General features: G+C 43.0%; 1 protein-coding gene across 2 annotated transcripts; it reads left to right on the forward strand.

Moving 5' to 3' along the window:
• The first annotated feature begins 1,769 nt into the window (after positions 1-1,769).
• Positions 1,770-9,603, forward strand: pnisr (PNN-interacting serine/arginine-rich protein). Of its 2 annotated transcripts, none has more exons than XM_085802794.1 (12): positions 1,770-1,934; positions 2,386-2,496; positions 2,679-2,888; positions 4,021-4,256; positions 4,647-4,812; positions 5,260-5,450; positions 5,656-5,796; positions 5,898-5,997; positions 6,615-6,668; positions 7,092-7,286; positions 7,580-8,690; positions 9,241-9,603. In XM_085802794.1, the coding sequence occupies exons 2-12, from the start codon at positions 2,409-2,411 to the stop codon at positions 9,272-9,274; spliced, it is 2,526 nt and encodes an 841-aa protein (XP_085658920.1). In that variant the 5' UTR covers positions 1,770-1,934; positions 2,386-2,408; the 3' UTR covers positions 9,275-9,603. The 2 variants fall into 2 exon arrangements, with proteins under 2 accessions (XP_085658920.1, XP_085658919.1); XM_085802793.1 differs by having other exon boundaries at positions 1,770-1,830.
• Positions 9,604-10,062: the final 459 nt, after the last annotated feature.

Genomic DNA, 10,062 nt, shown 5'->3' on the forward strand with positions numbered 1-10,062 from the left:
AATGTATTTGTCTATTTTTAAAGTGTGTGTGTGTGTGTGTGTGGTGGGGTTGGTTATGGCTCTAGGACATGCTGCTGAAGCATTAGATGTGATTTAATCTCAGTTAATGAAAAGCCCCCTCCCCCCCTGTGTGAGACAGTTGTAAGAAACTAATAAGGTGGTGCTGGGATGCTCATCTACCAGCAGTGGAGGTTAAATCTCTCTGCTCTCACCATGCAACAGTCACTGTCAGTGCCAGTCTCACCTAGCCTCACACCAAACCACATAGGCTACATGCATTAACAACACACAGCAGTTTCACAGTCCGTGCACATCGGCAACACAACCTAACACCAATGTAACACATGACAGAGCCCTGAACAACACCTGCAAATAAACGCTGTCTTACAGCAAACTCTATTTTGAAAAACTGTGACATCCAGTCATAGCTGCAGTCTCTGAACCTGATAAACCAGTTACAAACTAGTAAGACTGTGAAAAATGCTCCTCTATTTAAGTTGCCATTTAATTTTAGGCATGATACCAACACATGCCAACAGCACACTGCTCTCTACAGAGAAACACTTGTGTTAATTGGGAAGTACTCGCATTTGGAGGGGGGGAAATGGCTCAGCTGGTCAAAGTGGACCTCTGTGCTAAGAAGACAGACACGCTTGAGCCCTGAAGACCCATAATTTTACAGTAAGCAAATAACTAGAATTTGATACCCCCTATATCATAAGGCCTCCTGGTGAGATATTAGAGCATGATGCATAGGGCTTCAGTGGATATTATCCTGTAATGGAGCAAATCCCTGTATACTAAAAAAAAAAACTAAGTACAAAATTAGCTATAACCAACTGACACAAGTCTTTTTTTCTACCCTTTTGATCTCAGTGTCTGTGCACTACACTGACACTTTGTATTTCACTCCACGCTCTTTTCAGAAGCTTAGCAGAGGACATGTGCCTATATTTTATCGCGTGTATTTGTCCACCTGCGTAAAAAAGGTCACAATTTTGCAACATTATATTCTGGTTATAAATGGAACAATTAGACACGCTTTCAGCTTCCAGTGACTGCATCGTTTAATGTTTTAATTACAACAGTGACCTGGCTGACACAGTCAGTACCGTCATACCCCTAGCATCGTTCTCATGAGCGCTTACAACTCTCGCGATGTCGCTGCTGCCTTTACGTGCTGCTCGTAACCTCCAACATTTTAATGAAGAAGTAAAGGGCAAAAAGTAAAGCTTACCCATAATTTTGCCACTTAATTAACCCAATACAATTAAACTTAGTAAAACGTAGTAAAGTAGCTACAACATCTGTAATAGTGTCTAGCTGTGGGCTGTGAGACATTTTCAGTAGAGTTGTATAGTTATTTTTTAGTTACTATCACATTAAATGTACTTTATGTATTATCTCCTTACTGCTTATTACATGATTATTACACTGCATTTTAATAATTACGCCTTTATTTTCTTCCTGATTCACTAAAAAAAAATATGAATTGACACATTTATTTAGCAGGCGTGATATGTTGAGAGGTGAAATCTCCCACAGTGTATGTTTTCACGTGACAAACTGTTTAATAGGCCTACTTTTGATTAAATTTACTAAAATAATAAAAAAAAACAGTCGCAAAAAAATGACCCTCCTCCTCGCCAGGACAGAAGCAGCCAGCCGCCTATCTGTTGGGGGGAAAAAATAACAAGTTGCCTAATTTCCGGCAGCCTCTGAAGGCAACAGTGGCACCTCGGTTCACACTTCCTTCGAGAAGCGCCGCTGACTGCTGCAGCCATTTTGATTTGAAGCCGCAGCGCTGGAGAGCGAAACTGTCTGGAAAAGGTGGGGAATATGTTTCTGAAAGCACCGGGTTAATATCAGTTAACCTCAAACTTTCCCAATTGAACAGAAGGTCGTTGAAGCGTCGAGGCATTTTCGGTCACCCGGTTAAAAAAAGGAAAGAATGAAAAAAAAAAATGCTGCTGCTCTCTGTTAGCATTCATTTGATCTCATAGCTAACGTTAGCAGCTCACTCACGTTAGCTTCCATTGCTCACAGACTTGTAAGCAGAGGTTAAGAGGTTCGGGTTTCACCGGCCCTAAATTTAATGCAGTATCATTCATCAGTAAGACTACAAGACATCACGTTGCATAACTTTTTTTGTGCCTCCACCATTGACGGTAAATGGCTGGTAGCGAACTGGACTGGCTAACACACAGCTAGCCGGTCAGCCTGAGGCGACGTTAGCATTTTTTTTTTATTTGAAGCAGCTATCAACGCTCACTTTACCCATCTACCACACGAGACCTAGGAATGCTGTTACAGCACAAAAACTGCAGCGGAAAGTGTTACTGAGGGTGATCGCTGAGTATTTATAGCTGGTGTGGTACATTTCAGGTGTGAACCGAGAGAGGAGAGAGATGTGGGATCAGGGAGGACAGCCCTGGCCGCAGTGGCCTCTGAGCCAGCAGCAGTGGATGCAGTCTTTCCAGCACCAGCAAGATCCAGGTCAGTGAACAATAATAATGCACACGCAACTCCACCAATGCAGTTTTTATGTAAAAAAAAAAAAAAAAAACCCTGCATGTTTTCTGTCTTCTTACACATCTGGGCTTTTGATAAATTAGAGCTTCACTGTACTTGCATGCTAATCTGATCTCTGCATTTACTCTGTGGCTTTCATTGTGCAGGACAAGTGGACTGGGCTGCTCTGGCACAGGCATGGATAGCCCAAAAGGAGTCAACGGGAACAGAGCAGCAGTCGCCGCAGCCACAGCAGCAGCAGCAGCCGCCCCCCATCCAGCCCAATGGCCAGGATATACCAGGCCTTGAACCGGTCGGACAAAGCAACCATGGTGCCTTCCAGGGCGACCCAGCCTTTGGCAGAATGTGGCAGCCAGGTATGCAGTTATCCACACAAGCTGATGGATGATATTACTGTTTTTGACCTAATTTATGCCCCTCTCTCATCCTTCTGATATTAGAAAATTGAACACCCACAGCAGCATTTTCCCCCCCTTTAACATTAGTGGTGGTGCCAGCACTTTATCTCCAGAATGGATTTGATAATTACTTAGATCAAAAAAATGTAAATTAAGTGTTTTCTAGAATTTATCAATGCAATTTCTTCTACTCTCAACAAGTGAGCAGCACTGTTGCATTAAGTGCACAATACGTGCATATCGACCAAGGATTTATATTCCTTGGCAAATGTGGAATAATTAAAATATGGTACATTAATAATTTTAGTCCAAAAAAATGCAGTGCTCACTAGGGGATCTATTTTATGCATATGTAATAAATATTAAATACAGGTGCACATGAGATAACAGTAAAATATGTTCCCCTTTAGTACAGACATCTATTTTAATGATCACGTTCAGCACAGACTGGACAGAAGCAGAAAGTCTGCTGAATAATTCATCTGCACTGTTTGTGCTGATAACACATTAGCCTGATATCAGCAGGCAGGCAGCTAGCTGGCTTGTGTTAACTGTCCGTCAGGGACAGTTTAAAGGAGAATCCAGCCACCAATCATTTGACTTTGACAGCTTCACATCTTATATTCACACATGATATCCCTTCAACAACAACAAATAAACTGAGAGCTTAGATCAGTGGGTAGAGTTTCTTATCAGTGTGTCCCGCCTGTACATGCAGTCAATGATTTTCATACAAGATGTCAGCTAGCTACCTGGCATCATAACAAATATGTAAACTATTGCTTGTTCACATAGACTGTAACTCAGGTCACATTTTATCCTACTGGTGTGACTCAAGGTGAGTAGTATAGGCTCAAGGATACTCCCAACTTCAGATAACTCAATTCTGAAATTAATATTTCAAATTTTAAGTTTGGTTTGTAAGAATCAATATTGGATGGTTTAAAGAAAAACACAATTCATTTTTGTACATACTTTTGAGTGTATGAGTTAAAATTTCATATGAAAGAAATTCCATTTGTCATGAAACAAACATATTCAGATTGTGCTGGATTTTTCCATGCATGAATTTTTTGCACATCCTCATCAGAATGGGGAATGCACGGACAGCCCCCTCCTCCTCCGCCCCCTGAGCAGGCCTGGATCCCGCCAGGGTCCGGACCAATGGATGTGGTGAACCCCAGCGAGGACAGCAACAGCCAGGACAGCGTGGAGTTCAACTCTGAGGCCCACCATGGGGTTTACCCCCAGAACAGCCATGGGTATGGGGCACAGCCCGACAGCTACGCCATGGCCCCCATGGCCATGAACCAGTTTGATTATCAGGTATGCAGATGCTACGATAGAAACTGTTGAAGCGTTTGGGTTTTAGTGTGACAACCAAGTAACACAAGAGGGAGCAATCCATAGAAACTGTGCCGGGTCCCAGGCAGCATCTAGGTGTTTCAGTCATTGCTTTCTTGATGCGGTGCAGAGGAAAGTGTTGGCTTGTTGAGGATCCAGCATGGTTTGTTTTTATTTTATTAGCTGATTTGCTCTCTTTAAAGCAAGCAGACTTTCTAGTGCAGTTAGGAGTGGTGGAGGAATGCCATCTTAAATAATCTGCAGAGAGACAACAACAGACCCACACTTGGTGAATACCACTTAGTGGTAGCAACAGGACCTTCGGTGCTTTAAACAACCCTTTAACTTTGAGTTTGTGCTGTCTCTCCACAGCACGGAGCAGCTTCATCCTTTGGACCCAATTCTGCAGGCTTCCACTCCCCGTACTGGCAGGGTCCTCCTCAGAACAGACGAGACGCCAGACCCCCAGCATTCAGGGACCGGCCCAGATCCCCCCCCATCCAGCTCCCTGTCAAACAGGAGGCCCCAGCACCGCTAGGTGAGTGTATTCTCAGTCAGCATGCAGCATTCATATTGTGATTATCATTTGTACCATATTAATTGTGTTATCATCCCTTTAATGTTTGCAATGTTATACTTAGCTTAGCATAAACTGCTATGAAATCACCAGATGTCTTTGAGATTTCAGAAGTGAAGTGAAACTTAACCTTGCTTCCTTTTTTCTTTTTGTTATGAGGAAGAAAACAGTTATCAGTTTAACTTTTGGGAAATGTAGTTGTTAGTTGCAGCTCTATATAATCCCCAGTACACTATTGCTGTGAAAGTTGAACTCATAAAACTAGCTCAGCAGTTTAGCTCAGAAAGCTGCAGTGCAGTGTATAAAGAGAAGGAACATGGGTAATGTTAGAAAGGGTTCAGGATTAGTGCAGCTGGAAAATGTGACAATACCTGGATGAGCCCTTTTGACCTCAAATTTCACCCTCAGATGCTGTAAAAAGACGAACACTACCTGCTTGGATCCGCGAGGGCCTTGAAAAGATGGACAGAGAGAAGCAGAAGAAGCTGGAGCGAGAACGAATGGAGAAGGAGCGTGCAGAAATGGCAAAGGATGATGGCAAAGAGCACGAGGCAGACAAGGAGGGTGATGGGCCACGCATACCCCGCAAGAGCAAATTTGTAAGCAGCTCATTTCTGGCCTTGACTCCCTTTGTTTAGTTTGCACTTTGTCTTTCATGTTAGTGGTGAAAGGACTTTGAGGGTCATGAACTCTTTTCTCTGGCGCATGTATCATCAGAACTGTAGCAATGGTTGCCTTTTACGAATAAAGCAGGCTTTGCTGTGATGTGCATTAAAACTCAGTCTCTGCCTCTGTCCGGATCAGGACAGTGATGATGAAGGGAATGATGACAACGATGATGAAGAAAAGCCTTCCGTGAAGAAGGAGTTTTCTGCCCGCAGCCCTTCTCCCCCGGCAGAAGACAGTGAACCTGAAATGACTGAGGAGGAAAAGGAATTTCAATTGGTAAGTTTATTTTTGCCATTACATTGTTATTGTTGATACAACTATAGTTGGAAAAAGATTTATTGACACTAATGAATTGTCTTTGTGCTTTTTGTTTGAAGATGATCATCACTAAAACGCTCCTGACAGAGATTCTTCTTGAGGTGACAAACGAAGAGATCGTGCACGTGGCCAAAGAGACTCACCGGAAAGCCACTCGAGGTCTGCCTTTGACTTTTCCAGTTTACACATCATCTTGTCTTCAGGACATTATGTTTAAATCAGAGGACAATCTATTAATGTGCCTAATCATCTCTTTGAACTAGACTCACATATGCCCTGTAAATGAGGCTGATTAAAATGCAAACATGGGAATATATCAGATAATGCATTTTCAACCATTCTCTGCTAATGCATCAGAAGGAGAGCAGAGCTGTGTTTCTCACCAAAAAAACTATTTGAAAACCTCTTCATCTTGGTGTTGAAGGTCCTGCTGAAAGACTGTTTGATGGCTGAATAATGTCTCAGCACCAGCACCCACTTAAAGATACAAGAGACTTCCTCTATTGAAGTGACTGTGCATTAGTACAGATTGGTTCTTTCCCTCCAGTCCAACTGTTTGACGTGGATTGTGTGACAAAAGTTTGTTTGTTAACCCTCTCTCTTTTCTCCATTTTTTTTCTTTTTTTTTATCTTTTGTTTGTTTCTTCTTTTTACCAACGGCAGCTCCTTTGAATAGTGCTTTATCTGTGACCCCCTTCTCTAGCGACTCTCTTGCCTTTGAGAAAATGGCAGTATGTGTTTTAACATGTTGTTCCTGTTGTTGATGTGAATCAAAGCTCCTGCAAAACAGCTGGCACAGTCAAGTGCACTGGCTTCTCTGACTGGTCTCAGTGAGTATCCCCTTTTCTGTCACTGGGGGGGGGAGGGAGGGAAAATAATGAGTTTTAAATTCGTGGCGCGGTGTTTGTAGGAACATGAGAAAAGCAACGCCCAAATACACTCCTAATGATTGATATAAAGGCAAAGGTGGCATCCTGCTGATCTGGGTTTAGATTTGTACTTGGATGTTAGAAGCATGCACTGAAATACAAAGTATTTATTTATAGAATATTATTCCTTCAGGATTCTGTGTGTTAGTTTGTATTGGGGTATTATTAGAAATAAATATTAATTGTAAAGGATTAAAGTGCCTTTCATTGGGTTTGGTGGGACCTTGGGTTGGGATTGAGGGGTTTCAGAAGTTGAAACCTGATTGTGAGAATGGATCTTGGGCCTTTCCAACACTCAACAACCCGGGGGCTCTGTTATGGCAGGCGGGCTTGGTGACTATGGTTCAGATGAGAGTGAGGATGAGGATGATCGCAGCGTGCGAGGGTCAGAGTCCTCCGACACAGACGAGGAGGAGTTGCGCCATCGCATCCGGGAGAAGCAGGACGCCTTCCGCCGGAAAGAACGGGAAATGCAGCAGCTGCAAGAAAAACAGGCACAGGAGGCTCTGCTTGCCCGTGGTAAGACACGTCAGCATCTTTACTCATTCAGACTAAGATCATGTTACATGCATTAATCCTGTTGTTTCATAATGTTGAATGTTGTGAAAAAAGCAGGTGAACTTGAATGAAACTGTTCCTCCAACTTTTTTTCTAGCTTTTTGTGCATTTTCACCTTTCATGTAGGTAATTTACTTGTTCTGTTTGCATTGAAGTTGGTATGATAATGTAAGAACAGGATGATGTTGAGACTGGTCTGACATCATCTGATATTTCGTGGTTTTTGATTTTATCTTTGTTTTTTATGTCCACAGAAGAGATGGTGAAGGAGAGGTTGATCAGAGAAAAGGGGGAATATGATGAGGGCCAGGCAGAGAATCTTCACAAACAGGAAGTAAAAGAGAGGGAGGCGGAGCCCGTGGTAGAGAGGCGTAGGTCCCGCAGTGAAAAGGAGGGTAGTGAAGCCAAGCACTCTGGCAGAGGGAAGGAGCGATCAGGGCGAGGTGGCAGCGATTCCCCGGCCAACGGTCACAGCAGCAGCTCCCTCTCCACCTCCAGCCACAGCAGCAGTCGCTCTTCGTCGTCCTCCTCCTCTTCAGCGTCTTCCCGCAGCTCCTCTCGATCCTCTTCCCCACGAAGGAAGAGGAGGCGTAGTCGCTCTTCGTCCCACAAGGCTCGCCGGCGCAGCCGCAGCCACAGCTCCCATAGACACCGTAGTGAGAAAGGCAGGGAAAGGAGGAGGAGCAGCGCTGAGAGGTCAGGGCGCCACAAGAAAGACCGCAGCGACTCCAGGGAACGCCGGAACCGGAGGAGTAGGTCACGATCCAGAGAGAGAGACCGAGGCAGAGCCAGGGCCAGAGACAGTCGCAGTCGCAGCAGAGAGAGGGAGAAGGAGAAGGAAAGGGAGAAGGAGAGGAAGAGGAGCAGAGAGCGCAGGGACAGCAGTCACAGCCGCAGCAGCAAACACAAGCAGAAGGCCTCCAGCAAAGACAGGGACAGGAGGAGAGACAGGAGTCGCAGCCATGAGAAGGATAAGAAAAAGAAAGATAAAGACAAGGATAAGGATAAGGAGAGAGAGTCTGACAAAAAGAAAGAAAAACCAAAAGCCAAAGACAAGGAGAAGGAGAAGGGAAGCTCCATAGTCACAGAGGAGAACGGCAAATCGAAGAAAAGGAAAGAGAGCGACTCATGCACAGACTCTCAGAGTGACAAGCACTCTCGGCACGATAGCAAGGCCAGCAAGAAGGGCTCCGCCAAAGCTAGCAAGAGGCACTCTGACTCTGACTCTAGTAGATCCCCGACCCCTGAGGTTAGCAAGGAAAAGAAATCTAAGAAATCAAAACGTAGTCGCTCAAGGTCGACGGAAAAATCTCACAAGTCTGGTAAGAAGGCAAGCCGCAAACACAAGTCTAAGTCACGATCAAGGTAGTATTCGTTTTTATTTCTCTCCCTTTTTCTTATCATATGTTCTCATTGTATGTCTCATTGTGATTTCTCTGGATTCCTTTTAATCAGTATATGTTCAATGAAAGAAAACTAAACTGTGCCTTAATATGTTGAGGAAAGTGTCTGTCCATTGCAGCTGACTGCACTGCACGTCTGCTTTACTGTAAAGTCAATGCAATAGAGTTTTAGTAGACAGCGAAGGTTTTATCTGTCATATGCAAATTTGCCACTGAAGAATTTCTAACCAGTTTCCTTAATAGTCTCTACGTTGCCCTCTGTTGCCTTAGTAGTGTTAAGCACCTTGATTAGATGTGAAATTGTCTCCCGCTCAAAATAGAGAGGGAGATTTTAAATGAGGATCTTGTAATGAATGTCCAAGAGTGAACCAGTGAAGATTATGTACAGTGTTTCATGCTCTTTGGCAGTATGTCTGGTGGGAGGGGTGTTTGTGCATGTTTGTATTTTCTAGTCTGCGTGGGTGAGTGTATTTTAAAGCAATATTAATTTGGTGTCCACACGTCTCTTACAGGTCAGCGTCCCCCTCCCGTCGTAGCAGACGCTGAGGAGCACAGTTAACCTCCTGATCTGTGCACTTTACCATTTTAAATTCCATGAGTTGAACAGGCTTGTCTCATTATAGAGGCAGTTGTGTAGGTGAACCCCCCTCATACATTTCTTTCATCTTTGTAAATATGTTGTTATTTTTAAAGTGTGAATGAAGAACAAGACATTTTGAATGGTAGGAGTTTTCACTTGTATTATTATGCAAAAAAAACTTAATAAGACATGGTGGACACTAAAAACTCAAGTTGTATCATTTTAAACCGTAACAGGATTAACTTTTCTTCCCAAATATTATTGTAAAATGTCCAATAAAACAGTTTGTTCCTTATTTTTGCCTCAGTGTGTCTGATTTTTCTTAGGCCACAAAAAAAACCTAACATTTTCATATCAGGATTCATAATATAACATTTGTGTAATGTTTCATATTTGTAGTTGGGGAGTAGATGATTCATAACAGAACAAGCAACATCATGTATGGAAATTGCATCTTTATTAATATCATCAATTATCAATGAATTAATGTTTTGTAGGTGTATTTACTGGGAGTAGTTAAGTCTTGCCTTTTAAGCTGTTTAAACTGAAACAATGTAGTAGTTAATCACTTTTCACGTATGAGTCATGATCATACAAACCTGATAAAGGACACGTGACCACGAAAGCAGTAAATGAGCAAACGCAAGATGTTTCAGTAACCTGTTGGATAAACCAATGGCTGGTGAAGCGGCAACAGATGTTATAGACTATAACATAATTTTTTATACCTGACTATAACATCATAGTAGTGTAC

Source organism: Trachurus japonicus, chromosome 16 (assembly GCF_045865225.1).
Source record: "Trachurus japonicus isolate A0001 chromosome 16, Traja_1.0".
Lineage (NCBI taxonomy): Eukaryota > Metazoa > Chordata > Actinopteri > Carangiformes > Carangidae > Trachurus > Trachurus japonicus.

Bases quoted from the DNA above. Each gene is read 5' to 3' on its own strand.
- pnisr (XM_085802794.1), top strand. From the start codon at position 2,409: ATGTGGGATCAGGGAGGACAGCCCTGGCCGCAGTGGCCTCTGAGCCAG. The intron at 4,257-4,646 runs GTATGCAGATGC...GTCTCTCCACAG, and splicing joins TGAACCAGTTTGATTATCAG to CACGGAGCAGCTTCATCCTT. The intron at 5,451-5,655 runs GTAAGCAGCTCA...TGTCCGGATCAG, and splicing joins TACCCCGCAAGAGCAAATTT to GACAGTGATGATGAAGGGAA.